Source organism: Phocoena sinus, chromosome 6 (genome assembly GCF_008692025.1).
Source record: "Phocoena sinus isolate mPhoSin1 chromosome 6, mPhoSin1.pri, whole genome shotgun sequence".
NCBI lineage: Eukaryota > Metazoa > Chordata > Mammalia > Artiodactyla > Phocoenidae > Phocoena > Phocoena sinus.
In genome coordinates this window covers 56,712,720-56,729,921 of record NC_045768.1, presented here as the reverse complement: position 1 = coordinate 56,729,921, position 17,202 = coordinate 56,712,720, and the positions used below count along the sequence as shown (strand labels likewise).

General features: G+C 40.6%; 2 protein-coding genes across 9 annotated transcripts in view; both read left to right on the top strand.

Annotated features, from left to right (window-relative positions):
- The window catches only part of RANBP6 (RAN binding protein 6), a 208,272-nt gene extending 201,574 nt beyond the window's left edge, over nt 1-6,698 (top strand). For 2 of the 5 annotated variants that reach the window (XM_032635179.1, XM_032635178.1), the window contains exon 5: nt 1,903-6,686. In XM_032635179.1, coding sequence (XP_032491070.1) covers nt 2,095-5,412 — 3,318 coding nt within the window. In that variant the 5' untranslated portion in view covers nt 1,903-2,094 and the 3' untranslated portion in view covers nt 5,413-6,686. Of the gene's footprint in view, nt 1-1,902 lie in introns of those variants that run through there. The other 3 variants (XM_032635182.1, XM_032635181.1, XM_032635177.1) reach the window with 3 other exon arrangements.
- Nucleotides 6,699-9,033: 2,335 nt separating this feature from the next.
- Nucleotides 9,034-17,202, top strand: part of KIAA2026 (KIAA2026 ortholog) — a 105,239-nt gene continuing 97,070 nt past the window's right edge. For 2 of the 4 annotated variants that reach the window (XM_032634956.1, XM_032634955.1), the window contains exon 1: nt 9,180-10,323. In XM_032634956.1, the coding sequence (XP_032490847.1) occupies nt 9,731-10,323 (593 nt within the window). In that variant the 5' untranslated portion in view covers nt 9,180-9,730. Of the gene's footprint in view, nt 10,324-10,458; nt 10,575-17,202 lie in introns of those variants that run through there. The other 2 variants (XM_032634953.1, XM_032634957.1) reach the window with 2 other exon arrangements.

Below are 17,202 nucleotides of genomic sequence, written 5' to 3'. Positions count from 1 at the left end.
TTACAAAATTTCATAAAGTTGTTCAACTCTAACGTCTTCAAGTCCAGTCTTGAAATCTTGGTTATTATGTGTGCTTCTTGGGGGTGGGGAAGGGAAATAACAATGCAAAAGGTAAATGCAAGCTAGAGAGGAAGTACCTTAAGATTTTAAATCTGTGTATGTTTTTCTAAAATAAAAGAACATAAATATTTTTCCTAAAATGGATTCAGTTTAACTCTTACTGTTGTAACAATGACCATCACCATAGAGTGTGGGAGCAACTAGAGAACAAAAAGGATTTGGGGACTCACCTTCTTAGGGAAGCCTCTTTTTCCTCCAGAAAGAGTTAGCAGTCTTTTGGTCTGCATTAATTCTGTTCTTTATACAGGTGTAGGTAAAGAGATAGGTAAATTGCAGCACCTCCAACAAGATGCCCAGGCCAAAACTTGGGGGGAGATTTCCTAGGCTTCTCCTTCCCCTCTATGTTGCTATTGATATGACTTCTTAAGACCTGCAGTCCTTGCCCTCTTTTCTTTCCCTCCACCACTGCTGTGATTTAGACTTTCAGTGTAATTGAACTAGGTTATTGTCCTCCTAAATGCCTCCAGTCTTCACACTTCAGTTTTTGCATTGCCATCAAAGTAATCTTTCTTAAAATGGATTATTTCACAGCCTTGAGTAAAATCCTTAAAAGGCTCCTCTTTACCTTTGGGGGAAAAAAAAGCCAAGTTTCTTAACATGGAATATAAGACTCTTCATGATCTGGCCTCTATATAACTCTTGTCTTCCTCTTTACTGCCTCCTATGTCATCCCGAAGACCCTTAAGTCCCATACCCAATGCTCCAGCAAAAAGTACTGACAGAACTCATCACACTAGGCTCTCAGACCTTTCTGCATTTGAACACAGCTCTTCCCTTTACTTAGAAACTTCTTCTCTTTCTTCAAATAGTTAATAAAGATTCATCCATCAAAAGTCAGCCCCGAGTTTCCATTTCTCACCTAAAATTAGTATTATACCTATCTTACCAACCTTGCAAACCTGTATAATGGTCAAAATGACAGAATGGCAAGGTGCCAATACAAAAGTAAGATCTAATCATTGTTAGAGGAATGATCATTGTTTTTGATTGACATACTTGCTTGGATTAAAGAAACAATATTTAGCCTCAGGGGCATTTATTTCTTAGAATAATCTCAGCAGCTTCCTACTAAAAGAAAAACTGTAAAGGCATTTTACAGTTTGCAAAGAAAATCTTGAGTGACGTGACCAGGGATACAAAATCAGTTTAGAGACAAGACCAGAATTCTAGTCTCCTGATTACTAGCCCAGGTCACTTTTCATCATACTTTACTCAGTTGTCTTTCTCATTCTTTATTATAATCCACAGGCCAAGTGATTCCGACACACACCTGAGTCTGCACACCTAATAGTGGGGTAGTAATCATTGTCTTTATCTTTTATTGTACTTATTTGATGAACAGCTTTATTGAGGTATTATTCACATGCCAAAGAATTCACCAATCTAAATTGTACAATTCAATAGTTTTGAGTATAATCACAGAGTTGTGCAACTATCACCACAATCAATTCTACAATATTTTCATCACCCAGAAAGAACCCCCCTGACAGCCGTCATTCTCTATCTCCCTTCCCCTTAGCCATTGCCAAACACGAATCTACTTTCTGTATGGATTTTCCTATTTAAGCCCTTTCATATAAAGGGAATCATACAACATGTGGCCATTTGTGATCGTCTTCTTTCACTTAGCGGCTTTTCAAGGAGTACTCTCTGTTTTAAAATTATCAGTGTAACAATAGAGATAGTTTAGAACTAAAGGAAAGGCGAAAAAAAAATCATCCATAATCCCATTCTAATACAATCAATATCATACTTTTCTTTCATTTTCTTTCTCCTCGGTAGGTACATTTTCATCTGATTGGAAAACTGATGGAGAGCGACCCCCGCTCCCACCTTCCCGGAGCCCAGACAGAGGGCCAGGCATGGGAGGAAGGAGCGCTCCCGCCCATCCCCGCCGGCGCCTCGTTGACGTCACTGCTTCGAGCCGCAGACCCCCGCCCTCCTGTTCCGTCGCGGTCGCTTTGACAGAACGCGATGGCGGCGTGCGGGTCTGCCGGAGTACCGGCGACCGTGTCGGGAAAGCAAGAGTTTTACCAGCTTCTGAAGAACCTCATCAATCCAAGCTGTATGGTGCGGAGACAAGCAGAGGAAATCTATGAAAATATCCCAGGTCTGTGTAAGACTACATTCCTCTTAGATGCCGTCAGAAATAGAAGAGCAGGTTATGAGGTGAGACAAATGGCTGCCGCCCTGCTACGACGGCTTTTGTCCTCTGGGTTTGAGGAAGTCTATCCAAATCTGCCTTCTGATGTTCAGAGGGACGTCAAGATTGAACTGATACTGGCTGTTAAGTTAGAAACCCATGCTAGTATGAGGAAAAAACTTTGTGATATTTTTGCAGTGCTGGCCAGGAATTTGATAGATGAGGATGGCACTAATCACTGGCCCGAAGGTCTGAAGTTCCTTGTTGATTCAATCTACTCTAAAAATGTGGTTCTGTGGGAAGTTGCACTTCACGTTTTCTGGCACTTTCCTGGGATTTTTGGGACCCAAGATCGGCACGATTTGGATATCATCAAACGGTTGTTGGACCAGTGTATTCAAGATCAAGAACATCCAGCAATCAGGACATTATCTGCTAGAGCTGCAGCTGCATTTGTACTTGCTAATGAGAATAATATTGCTCTTTTCAAAGACTTTGCAGACTTGCTTCCTGGAATCTTACAGGCTGTGAATGATTCATGCTACCAGGATGATGATTCAGTGCTAGAATCCCTTGTTGAGATTGCAGATACTGTACCTAAATATTTGGGTCCTTATTTAGAAGATACTCTTCAATTGAGTCTGAAGTTATGTGGAGACTCTAGACTTAGTAATCTGCAACGCCAGCTGGCTCTTGAAGTAATAGTGACCTTGTCTGAAACTGCAACCCCAATGTTGAAAAAACATACAAATATTATTGCACAGGCAGTTCCTCATATATTGGCAATGATGGTCGATCTACAAGATGATGAGGACTGGGTAAATGCTGATGAAATGGAAGAAGATGATTTTGACAGCAATGCAGTTGCTGCTGAGAGTGCACTAGACAGACTGGCTTGTGGGCTCGGTGGAAAACTTGTTTTACCAATGACTAAGGAGCATATCATGCAGATGCTTCAGAGCCCTGACTGGAAATATCGACATGCTGGATTAATGGCCTTATCTGCTATTGGAGAAGGATGCCATCAGCAAATGGAATCAATTCTAGACGAAACAGTTAACTCTGTTTTGCTTTTTCTTCAGGATCCTCATCCAAGGGTGAGGGCTGCAGCCTGTACTACACTTGGACAGATGGCTACAGATTTTGCACCTAACTTCCAAAAGAAATTCCATGAAATGGTGATTGCAGCTCTGTTGCGTACCATGGAAAATCAAGGTAATCAGCGTGTGCAGTCACATGCAGCTTCTGCGCTTATTATTTTTATTGAAGACTGCCCCAAATCATTGCTAGTTCTATATTTGGATAGTATGGTGAGAAATCTACATTCCATCTTGGTGATTAAACTTCAAGAGTTGATTCGCAATGGAACTAAGTTGGCCTTGGAACAGCTTGTGACAGCCATTGCCTCAGTTGCAGATACAATAGAAGAAAAATTTGTTCCATACTATGATATATTTATGCCCTCACTAAAGCATATTGTTGAGCTTGCTGTTCAAAAGGAACTCAAACTTCTGAAAGGAAAAACTATTGAATGCATTAGCCATGTTGGTCTTGCTGTTGGGAAGGAAAAATTTATGCAAGATGCATCAAATGTGATGCAACTGTTGTTAAAAACACAATCAGACTTAAATAATATGGAAGATGATGACCCTCAGACCTCTTACATCATTTCAGCTTGGGCCAGAATGTGTAAAATTCTTGGAAATGATTTTCAACAGTACCTTCCACTGGTTATTGAGCCTCTTATTAAGACTGCTTCAGCTAAACCTGACGTTGCTCTCTTAGACACACAAGATGTGGAGAATATGAGTGATGATGATGGATGGCAATTTGTAAATCTTGGAGACCAGCAGAGTTTTGGAATTAAGACTTCAGGGCTTGAAGCAAAAGCAACTGCTTGCCAGATGTTGGTTTATTATGCTAAGGAGTTAAGGGAAGGATTCGTGGAATACACAGAACAAGTTGTAAAACTGATGGTTCCTTTACTGAAATTTTATTTCCATGACAATGTTCGAGTGGCAGCAGCAGAGTCCATGCCTTTTCTCCTGGAATGTGCAAGAATTCATGGCCCAGAGTATCTTGCACAGATGTGGCATTTCATATGTGATCCTTTAATCAAGGCTATTGGGACCGAACCTGATACAGATGTACTCTCAGAAATAATGAATTCTTTTGCAAAGTCCATTGAAGTAATGGGAGATGGGTGCCTCAATGATGAACAGTTGGAAGAACTGGGAGAAATACTGAAAGCAAAACTTGAAGGGCACTTTAAAAACCAAGAACTGAGACAGGTTAAAAGACAGGAAGAAAACTATGACCAACAGGTTGAAATGTCCCTGCAAGATGAGGATGAATGTGATGTTTATATTCTGACCAAAGTATCAGATATTTTGCACTCATTATTTAGTACTTACAAGGAAAAGATTTTACCGTGGTTTGAACAGCTGCTCCCATTAATTGTAAATCTAATTTGTTCTAATAGGCCATGGCCAGACAGACAGTGGGGATTGTGCATATTTGATGATATCATAGAACACTGTAGTCCAACCTCATTTAAATATGTAGAATATTTTCGGTGGCCAATGCTACTAAATATGCGAGACAACAACCCTGAAGTCAGGCAAGCTGCTGCTTATGGCCTGGGTGTTATGGCACAGTTTGGTGGAGATGATTATCGTTCTTTATGTTCAGAAGCTGTTCCGCTGCTGGTAAAAGTTATTAAGTGTGCAAATTCCAAAACCAAAAAAAATGTCATTGCTACAGAGAACTGTATCTCAGCAGTAGGCAAGATTTTGAGGTTTAAGCCTAACTGTGTAAATGTAGATGAAGTTCTTCCACACTGGTTGTCATGGCTTCCATTGCATGAGGATAAAGAGGAAGCTATTCAGACTTTGAGTTTTCTCTGTGACTTAATTGAAAGTAACCACCCAGTTGTACTTGGTCCAAATAATTCCAATCTTCCAAAAATAATCAGTGTAATTGCAGAAGGAAAAATGAATGAGACTATTAACTATGAAGATCCTTGTGCCAAACGCCTAGCTAATGTCGTGCGTCAGGTACAGACTTCTGAAGAATTATGGTTGGAATGCATTTCCCAGCTTGATGATGAGCAGCAGGAAGCCTTACAGGAGTTGCTAAATTTTGCCTGAAGCACCTTAATATTACTTGAATATCATCCACCATAAAAGTAACTCCGAACAAGTTTTGTGCGTGGATTCCATTATGATTGAGAGAACTGTTCTCTTCCTGCTAGGCAGTTTATATGCCTTCCCCATGTTTCTCCAGGATTAGTCAGTGTTATAGCCTCTGTTTACCTTGCATGTTTTATCTCTTAAACACAGACCTTGGTGATAACCTGTGCTTCTCTTGTCTTAAAATGTTTGTCACCTTTCCTGTAGTTGATGTGAAGTATATAAATTGTTGCTATTTGTCTGAATTATTGATGCTGGGCAAGCAGTATACTTGGTGTCAAGATGTCATGCTGCCTACCACAAGATGCTAAGAGCTCACAAGATGGGATAGGAGAACTTCCAGGACAAACATCTTTGGAATTGTGGGTGAAGAATATAGTGGCAGGCTTATTCCTCCTTGATAATACTCCTAGTTTTCATAGTAATGGGAGGATGCTGAATTGGAACAGAGATTTGAGATATTACAATGGATGTGGGAAGTTTTCTCCATAATACATATGAACGTTTTAATAATGTCCTCCTGAGACTGAGATATATCCATATTCTAGTTCCCAAAGTGTCCAGCTGAGAGTTAAAACTTTGAAGTCTTAGACCAGTCTCTTTTTTTCAAGTTATCCAGGACTCTAAGGACCATGGTTACTGAAAAGTGCATCCTGGTACATCTAACATTGGTAGCATGTAACATACTGTAACACAGTGTTTGACAAATAGTAAATAATATTTGTGGGAGTCAATCAGTGTTATGTATTTGAGCAGAATATTGCATTGTGTATGTATGCCATTTTTTCCTGCAAAGCAGTTCAACAAGAAGAGAAGCCCTGATTCAAAGTGGGGCTTAAATAGATTTCTATTTTGGAGAAGTTCTTAATAGATTATGTAGTAGCGTTAAAGAGAATTCTATTGTGATCGTGAAAGGGAAGCAAAATTAATTTAATCTTTAAACGAGAAAAAGAAAACAGCTTTGAGAAGTTATTTAGCAGTAGGTATACGTTGTAAGAAAACAGTTCTGTAAATCTAGGGTTAATTATATTAATTGCAATGCTGGTCTTTAGTGTCAGGCTTTTTGTAGGGTAGAAAAAAAACTTTCTACTCAGCAAGTTATTAATCCAAAATTTAAGAACAAATACATCTGTCAGGATTTCCTGGGGCTATTATGAGTACTGTCTATGTAACATATTTAGTAAATATTTAAGACTTAGTAAGTGCTTAATAAATGGTGGCTGTTATTGCTGTTGGTGTTTTTACTTCTGCTGTGTTCTTTTTTATGGTTTGGAATTCCTTTTACATTAGAATCTCTGTTTCACCTCCTACAAGTTCATGAACAGGCCATCTAGGCCATTGTGGACAGATATGAAGTTGAGATTTTAGATAAGCAATTCTTGTACATTCCCTACAATTATTTATTGTTAATGAGAGAAAAAAGAAAAGGACATTAGGTACAGTATAGTCACAATTTTAAGTTTATTTAAGATAAAATTTTAAAGTATAGATGAATAAATAGAAAAACCCCACTACAAAGTATTGATATTACTGTAATAGAGGTTTTCTCTGGATGGTGGGATGGAAAGGCAGTTTTTCTTCTTACTTATCTATATTCTAAAAGTTCAAGCACCTGATTCTATTTTCATACTAGCTAAGATTTCAGTCAATTTGGCCTCTCCATGACCTATAGCTGAGGTTTCTTCTACTCACCTGCACCTCTTTATCTTAATTAGTATCCCTTAATTAAGAAGCCGTTGGTAAACATTTCTAGCAATTCCCTACACTCTGGTACATGAGGAACTGGAAAATCTACCATATGACTTGGAATTAGGCACCTGGAGAATTTTGAAGTATGACAGACCTAGATTTGAATTTTGGCAAACTACTTTTTTAACCTAAACAATTCTCCATCTGTGAAATGGCCATAATACGTAGCTCATAGGATTGTGAGAATTAAAGGAGGTAACGAATATAAAGTGCTTAGTGGCACAGCGTTTGATAAATGCAAGCTAATATCCGAGAGTCGTGAAATAGGGTTGGTGGCTAAAGAGAAAGAGGTGATATTTGCTGGGGTGAGATGGGTGCAGATTCTTGGGCTTTGTCAAAGGAAATGAGGGACGTTCAGTCAGACACAGTTTTGGCTGTCAGTCCCTGAAGTCAGACTGGTCTCTGCCTTTGTTCCTGAGCTGAGGTACATCTATGGGCTCTATGGAGAGAGAATGCTGTAAATGCCTAATACACCACAAATGTCTGATGAGGTGAGAGGAGACCGTGAAAACTAGATGATGGGTGTGCTTGGTGGCGGTGGTAGTGTCAATACCCTAAAACCTCAAAAGTGTTCCCACTTAACTTTTACCTAAGGCTGCTGTCTAACTTAACTGGACCAAAAAAAAAGCTTTTAAGTTTGAATTTTATCAGTGCTTTAAAAGTCCATATTAACGGGAAGTAAACAATCATAATAGTCAGTATATCCCAATCATTTCATTATACAGCTTTCCCTTTTTTTTTGGCCTTCGCCGCGTGGCATGTGGGAATCTCAGTTTCTCGACCGGGGATGAACCCACGCCACCACCCACCCCCACTGCAGCGGAAGTGCGGAGTCTTCACCACTGAACCGCCAGGGAAGTCCCCACTTGCTTTCTAAAATTTTGATTTTTGTATTCAAGTAATTCCAGGTTTAAAGCAAGAGAGTTCTGTGTAAGGAGAAAAAGTAATATGTGCATCTTTAAAATAGAACGTGAGAAGATAGTAATAACTGCTTTAAGGACCCATTAGTTCCTTTCTCCTCACTTTAAGCAATATGACAACTAATGGAATGATAAGTTCACTTTTTAGACATTCCCTAAACAGTAATTTTAAAATGTGTAGTGAGATTGTAAGGTCATGCTGCACAGCTTAGATTTGAAATATCTGAAGACTGTTTTCAGTCCCAAGGATTTTTAAAAATGAGGTCCCATTCCCTTCCTTTACTCTTAGCAGATGTCAAAAATCGAGAGGGTGGAAATGTTTTTCACTAACGGAAAACATGGGATTAATTTCCAAAACAGGAATTGATGTTAAGACCTGGGAACAGGAGTTTGAGAAATTCAAGTTCCACAAATCATCTCCTTTCCTTTTCCATGTGAACATGTTTCAGTTGGTCGAGTCCTTCAACCTCTTTTCTAGACTTCTCAAAATTCTAGTTTTATATTGAAAAACCGGCAGTCACAGGGGGAGGGAGTGTGCAAAGAGAACTTTTTTACAAAAGGATAGGATTTACATTTTATGCCTTCTTACAATTCACTTTCCATCGACGAAGGTTATCTAGCAAGCTCCTTCAGGATTAATTTTAGCTTTTAGCGCTAATAGGGGTCTCACAAAAGAAATATCCTCTTGCAGCACCTGATTTAAAAACCCTTTCGGCCTCCCTCAGGAGGTGGCAAGCAAAGCTGCGCAGGCGCCTTGCTTCCCTCTTCACTCCGCCCCTTACAGTCGTCTACAAGCTGATGACATCATTGGTCCGTGCAACCTACCAGGCCTCAGGGCCTGAAGCTGAGACTAAGTCCTTGCTTTCGCTTAGCGGGGCGGGACGTGAAGTCGGGCTGGTGGTGGTGTACTACGCATGCTCATCGTGGACGGCGACGGTGCCTCTTTCTTTGCGTCTTTCCACAGCTCGCCCCAACCTGGAGGGGGGGGGCCTGAGTGCCCTCCCCCTTCTCTTCCCCCCGCCCAGCAGGGCTTCTAACTGACAGTTGTCGCCGGGCCCCGTCCGCGCGCCACCTCCTCCTGCCCGGGTCCCCCGCAGGTAGAGAGGGGCGGGAGGGGGTGTGAGGGAGAGGAGGAGGAGCCCGAGCCGCGGCTGCCCTGTGCTTCGGCCCCCTCCGGGGAGGCTAGAGGAAACCCCCCCCTTCCCCCTCGCCCCCTCCCAGCCCTCAAGCCGGCCCGGGAGGGGGTGGGGCGCCGAGGCCGCGGAGGCCGAGCCGGGCCTGGCGGGTGAAGAGTAGCCGGGCGGGGCGCGGAGGGGTGAGGCAGGCAAGGGCCGCGCGCGCGCCGCCGCCGGGGGGAGGGGGGAGGAGGGCACCTAGGCTCTCCTCTTCTCTCCCCCCTCCTCCGCGCGCCATGTAACCCCGCCCCGCTGGCGGCGAGCTCGAGACCCCCGCGCGCACCGAGCCGAGCCGGCGGCAGAGGAGAGCGAGGCCCGATGCGGCTGGGGCTGCGCGGCGCAGCCGAGCCCTGAGGAAGCGGCCCGCGCTCACGCGTGCCCCGGCGCCTCGAGCGTCCGCTCCACACCGCCCAAGCTGGGCCTGCCGGGGGCATGAGCGTGCCCGGGACGCCGGGGGAGATGGAGCCGGCCGGGGAGGAGGAGCGGCCGCCACCGGCGGTCGAGGAAGAGGACGACGACGAGTTGGTGGCAGCGGCGGCCCCGGCCTCAGGGCCGGCCCGAGGAAGGAGTGCCTCTTCGAGGGAGGACGCGGACGACCAGGAGGAGGAGGGGGCGATGGTGGTCGGGGGCGGTGTCTGCAAGGAGCAGGAGCTGACCTACGAGCTGCAGCAGGGTTACCGCATCCTGGGCGAGTTTCTGCAGGAGAAGCACCGAGGCCTCACCTCCCCCTTCCTGCAGCCCTTGGGGGGCGTTGCCACTGGGGAGGAGGAAGCGGCGGCCGAGGGGCCGCGCAGCGGGGGCCGGGGCAGTCGCGCCCTCCGGCAGCAGCCCGGGAAGGGCATGTGTCTGCTGAAGATGGAGGAGAAGTTCTCCAGCGGCCAATACGGTGGCATCACCGAGTTCGTGGCGGACTTCAGGTTGATGCTGGAGACATGCTACCGCCTGCATGGAGTGGACCACTGGATCTCCAAACAGGGCCAGAAGCTGGAGATGATGCTGGAGCAGAAGTTGGCGCTTCTGTCTCGGTGAGTGAGCCCCGTCCCTGGCGGGACTGACGGGCTGACACAAACACACCCTCGCACGTGTCCGAGGATGGGTTGGGCCAGGGGCCGGGGGGCGTCGCTGATAGGTGCTGAGTCGGTGCTGGAGAACCCCGGGAGGAGGAGCAGCGCTGGGCGGGGGCCCGCAGGGGTGTGGTGGGTGTGGGCTGAGAGAACCCTACGCCCAGACGTGAAGAATCTGAGACGGAAGCCGAGTCGCGAGTGCCGAAGAGCAGGTAAAGTTTTTAGAAGTAAAGTGAAATGGTGCCCGTAGGAAGAATTACAGGAGTAGGGAGAGGAAAAGTTTAAGTGGGATGGAAGTTGGACCTGCAACTTTTAGACAGTTTTGGCAAGAAAATTTTAAACGTTTTTGGAATGAAATACCGTTAGAAAATTAATTCTGGCTCGTGTAAAAGGGTGATTTCAGACTGTTAAAATAATAACTTTACTGCTCAAGTCGGCCATCGGAGATTTTATAGCGTGTAATTAAATGGTTAACAATTACTGTGGCGTACTCCTGGTCTTTTTTCTCAACTTCATCTGAGCAGATTGAAGTTTTGCATCAACACAAAATTTTTAATACGTTTCGGTATTGGTATCTATGCTACCAGAAGTCACAGGCAGTTCAGATGGCACGATGCTCTTGGTATACTCCACCCATATATCCAGAGTCAATTATTTTTCTTTCGTAAGAGGAAATAATATAGCACAGGAGGCTACTAAAATACACGTATTAACTTATAATTCTGTAATTGATAATGAGCCAAATTAATTTCTCTATCGGAAATTCTTCAGGAATAGAAAAATAATTGAATGTTGTTGGAAATCGTGGTTGAAGTGAACCAGTTGTTTGACTCTTTACTAGTGGAAGTGAACTTGAACAAGTCACTTTACCTTTTTGGCCTCAGTTTCTTCATCTGTAAAATGGGCATAATGACAGTACCTAATTAATGGGTTGCTGTAGGATTAAATGCATTAATAAATGTAAAGTCGAAAGTGCCAGTCCCATATAGTTAGCCCAAGATAAGTTTTAATCATTATAATACTAGTAGTGGTAGCTGAATAAAATGAATATTCTCATATCTGAAACTGGGAAGTGTACTAGCTTTTATCTAATAGCTCCTGAAAAGTTGTGTTAATTTTTTGGTCCTTGATTATAACTGTAATTTTAAAACAATCTAATCTGTCACTGGCTTCCCATATGCTGTTTTCGAGACTATCAGTGACTTCTTTCACTGAAAACAATGGTTAACATAGCGCTTGACTCATTAGGGCAGCTGTATTTAAACTAAGGAGCCTCTTCTTGAATCCATTCATAATGTAGGATTATTTGGTAATAGAATAATTCCCAAGTTTGTCTTGTATATTACTTTTAATATTTTATTTAGCGACATTATATTTGTGTAGTGTGTTCGTTACCCTTGTCTCCACAGTGTTTTATAGTTATGACTCACATAAGAAACAGTCCTTTCACACGTCATTATTTTTAAGTAGTAAAATATCTTCCAAATTGGTGTCACAAGATTTTAGATCTGGAAGAAACCATAGAGTTCTAGTCCAAGCATCTAGTTTTACAGATTGGAAACGGGTGTTTAGAATGAGGCTGGAGAATGGCTGCATCAAAGTGCTAAGAAGTTGCTTATAGGTTTGAATAAATTACAGGTGTTTTCAGAAACATTTTGTATGTAGTGTTTCTTAAGCCCTGCAAAAGAGCAGGGAGACTGTTTCTCTTCACATAAAGGTAAATTTCTGAATGCTTTGAATCATTCCTAGTGACTAATGTTCAGAATACTGTATTCCCATATGATCTAATAGAATCCATACTTAGAACTTAAAACATTCTTTTGTTTATAAACATAATAATGTATTTCTGATGTTCTTAGTCCAAGAGAGAGAAAATTCTTGCAGTTTAGGAGCAAAAAGTAATGTGATGGTCTCAAAGAGATAATTAAAAATTTGACTTCCTCAATTTTTTGGTATTTGATGTATACAAACATTTTGTAAATAACAGATTTGACAAACCACACTTGTAGATGCTAGAAAATCATTTCTTTTTCTGTACTAGCCTGCAATCTGAATCATTACTAAATAAATGCTTTGAGTGGGCACAACTTTCAGAAACCCATAGGTTATAACTGTTTTGTATGCAATTAGTAAATATAGATGCTCCAGAACAATATTCTATAGACTGGGCACATGAGTATGATTTTCAGCAAATAGGTGACTCAGATACCTTATTTATAAATAAGTGGTATATGGTATTTTAGTAATGAAAAACAGTCACTTAGATATTATCATTTGTTCTCTTTTGTCTTCTAGTATATGTTTGTAAGATATTGAATTAACCCTTATTTTGAAATTTACTGTAAGGAGAATTTTACAGCTGCTCCATACACTACTGAGCCTTTTAGTGAGCAAGAAATCACATACATTAGATATAGAGGGTGCCATATTATCATTACAGAGCAACCCAATAACATTAGTACCTTGAGCACATTGTATAACTTAAATCTCAGTTTCTTCATCTGTGCTATGAGAGTGTTGATTGTACAAATATGTATCTGCCAGAGTTGGACATTCAGAGCCCTGATATCAAAATAGAAGTTCCCTACTCTTCAGTGGTGTATAGTTGAGTAGGGAAACAGATGCTTTTCAAAAGATGATGATTCTATAATGGAGTTAAAAGGTATAGAGAAGTTTATACTTGAACTGATTCTTAACGAAGTTGAAGATTGCTTCTGGATTTTTTTTGGAGGGTTTGAGAGGGGCATTCCAGAATGCTGAACTACAGTGAATGCAAGGCATGGAACAGCATAGTGTTTCTGGGTACTACAGGTACTTCGTCTGGCTACAGTATGGTCTCTCCAGGGTAGTGTCTGCTCTCTAGGAGGTATGCAGGATGACCAGTTGGGGAGAGGGAAGAAAATATCACAACTTTAGTATATTCTACTTTTGTTTTATCCTGTTAAAATTTCTAAATATTTTGGTCTGCTTTTTGTGGTGTTATAATAGGACTACATGTGTATGATCTATAAAAGATTTATAATTTGATCATATTTAATATAAGTGATATATAGCAATATGTTTTATATATAATATTTGTGATAGAACTAGGGCTAAGACTTAGCATACTTCGTCTCAGAGTTGTATTTTAGAAGGGATCTCATTCATGTATTTGGGGCAACTGAGAGAAATAACAATTAGCATTAGAAATAGGGAGAAAATCAGCTACTAAGTGGAAATGAATAGAAAATACTTAATAGTTGGGAAGTTATGTCTAATAAGAATTTTTGCCTCTTCTGAATTTTAAATTATATTTTTGAAAGCTTTTAAATTTTAAAATATTTTTGAAAGCTTTAAGAATTTTGCTATGTAGTTTTAAAAGCTTGTAGTTATAGAAGAGGCATCGATGTGCCAGTGACCCCAGTAGTGCTGAACTTGAAATTTTAATTTTGGACATTGAAAATAATATTTTGGTGAAAATAAGCTTGAATATTATATATCCTTGTTAAAATTACAGTTGATTTCTGAATTAAGTTGTTAAAAAGTGGTACATGTAATGGGCTGTTAAAAAAAAGGCTTTCTTAAAATACAGCTAAAGATTATTTAGTTTTGTAATTGCTTTTTAGTTGGGCATGAGCGTACAAAAGCATCATCATGAAGCCTCAAAAATTTAAAAATAGAGGTTTCCAAATACAAGCAGTAATTGAAATACAAATGGATTTTGTACACTGATTTTAATCTCCTCTTCAGTTAAATTTGAAATTTGTTGACGTGTTTATTCTCAATTAAGATCAAAATCCAGAAAGTAATTGGGAATTTTAACAAGGTACTTCTTACTCCCTAGTAGTCCAACTCCCCCATCCCCACTGGATTCTGTAATTCTGTCTTTTTAATGTAAATCTAAAAATTGGGGCCCTTTGGTAATAGAATCTGGATTTGCTTCTTGTGCAGAACTATAGAATGTTAGAGCTTGATACTCCACGTAGTTCTATTTATTATAGTTGCCATTCTTAAAAAAGCAAAAAGTGCTATTTAAGAAGGTTCAGAAAATGTTTTAAGTGCAGTGATGAAAGGATGAAGGATTTCAACTAACAAGACATTTATTGAGCACCTGCTTTGTTCTATGACTTAAGGGTCAATTCCTGGCCCAAGAAGTTTAAAAAAGGGTACATACACAGTTATGGTAAAATGTAAAATGTGTTAAAACTGATTTTCAAACTTGTTCCATTGTCAGAACACCTGGAAGTCATGGGACTGCTTTCAGAATATCCTGAAATATTGATATATTTAGTTGTATGATTTTTTGCTAGGGGATACAAAAGGCTTAAAACAAATTATGGAAGGAAACCCTTAATTGACGAGATTCTATCTAGTACCTAAGGTTTTTCTCCCTACGAACAAGGAGAACATAATCACTTTTGGATTTTTGATGGTATAGCTTGATTTCGATGCAGTCAAAAATCTGTGTCTAACTTGGCCCTCCGTAGGCTGTCTGTATACTTGGTTCCCCCCTATCTGGGGTTCTGCATCCGCGGATTCAACCAGCTGAGGATCCTGTAGTGCTATAGTATTTACTATTGAAAAAGATCCGCGTATAAGTGGACTCACGCAGTTAAAACTCCTGTTGTTCAGGGATCAGCTGTATATTCTAAGCGTGCATACTCTGAGGACTACTGTGATAAGCTTTATTATAGAGTGTTAGGAGAGTGCAGAGGAGGGATCAACTACTCTGGGGAGGTGGGGAAGTTGGCATTGAAAAATATTTTATTAGATTTTATTCTAGAGGTAATAATTTTGGAAGGTGAGTAGACTATTGATAGGTGACGTTGAGGAGTTCATTAAACAATTATTTGACCTATGCTATGATAAGTAGTATGTAAAGCCCTGTAGTTACAATGATAGACATGACTTTATCCCTTACTTCAAGGTGGTAGGTAAACAATTACATGTATGGAAGCAGGAGAGTACAGTGTATTCCAGAGGAATAGTTTATACCCAGTGGTTGGTTAGAGTGTAGGATGATGAGGTACTGTCATGGCAGATAAGTCTAGAAAGGTAAGCTGGGACTAATTATGGAGGACCTTGTTTGCTTGCTAAGGAATTTAGAATGTAGACAGTGTAGATTCATCACGGGTTTTAGCTAAGGGAGTGACATGATTTTACTAGTATTTTGAGGTTTGAAGGCTGAAATGGAAGGAGAGAGAATGGAGAAAGGAAACCAATTAAAAGGCTCTGGAGTTAATACCATCAAGAGGTAATAAGCAGTAGAAACAAATAATAAATAAGGATACAAGAGAAGTAAATTCAGCAAGTAGAAGTGGTATAATGGCAAGCTATTGGATGTGGGTGTGATGGAGAGGATGAGGGCCAAAATAAATTTGAGCCCAGGTGATGGTGATGCCGAGGGAATGTGAGAGGAGCATGCATTTGAAGATGTGCAGCTCAGAATAATTAGAAGGCGGAATATGGAGCTCAGCAGAGTGACTAGAACTAGATTAGAGGTGTTTAATGAGGAATTAACCTGCAGAAGGATGATGGTTGAAGAAATGGGAGGGAATGAGATTGCCCAGGACAGAGTCTAGTAAAAAAAACAAGGGGACCAAAGGCAGAACTTTGTTTAAGGATTGACTTATCTTAAATTTGGAAAGATTAGAAAAATATGATTGAAGTGTGTATAATGTGTATTAAAAACTGAAATACTTAATTGAGAAGAGGCAGTTAAAGAAGCTGAAAAGAGTTTATTCTGGAATAAATAAAAGGTGTTAGTTGGAATATAGTAAACTTACAGACTTTAGTATTTTAGGAGATTTTGTTCCATTTGAAAATAATAATTTGGAAATGATTTAGATCTAATACAGTAAAAATGCCCTAATAGATTGTAGTGTGTTTTGCCTTAAAGTTCGTTTCTCATTGTATTTGTGCCCTTGTATTTATTTTTATTTCTAAGAAAAAAATTAGAGCAGGGAAAAGAAACCATGTTTTTGGAGAGAAGATTAGGTCCTTTTCATATTTGTGTTTTAGTTTTCAATTCCTCTCTAGGCTCTCTCCACAGGATTAGAGAACAAATAATAGCTGTTTTCATTTCCAAGGAACTTCGATAATAATATGAATCTTTAAAATATATATTAAATTACTTGAAGTCGTTGTTCTTTTTTTTTTTTTTTTTTTTTTTTTAATGGGAAACACTAATAAACCCCAGTGGTAGTATTATATATAACCAAGCCCTTTGTTATATCATCTTCCACCCGGGACCCGTGAGTGTTACAAAATTAATCGTGCTTAGAAGTCAGGATACGGGCTTCCCTGGTGGCGCAGTGGTTGAGAGTCCGCCTGCCGATGCAGGGAACATGGGTTCGTGCCCCAGTCCGGGAAGATCCCACATGCCGCAGAGAGGCTGGGCCCGTGAGCCATGGCTGCTGAGCCTGCGCGTCCGGAGCCTGCGCTCCGCAACGGGAGAGGCCACAACAGTGAGACGCCCGAGTACCACAAAAAAAAAAGTCAGGATATTAAGCATATACACTTTGCAAAAAGACTTAGGAAGACCAATGAAGTATTAATAGTGGTTATTGCTAAGTAGAAAGATCCTGGGTATTTTTCATTTTCTTCTTGTAATTTTCTGTTATGTCCTAGATTTTCTATAATAAGCATATTACTTTTATAGTTAATAAAAGATTTTATTTAAAGGCAATTAGTATTTACAACTTTGAATAAAAATTGGGTTAAAAATATGTATCATCAAAGTTTTAAGGCAGTACAGTCATGTTAAATGTTGTAACTGGGTGGTACAGCTGTGGATGATTAATTTTCCCTTCCACTTTCTACTTTTTTTCTACAATGACCATGTGTTACTGTTGTTATTTT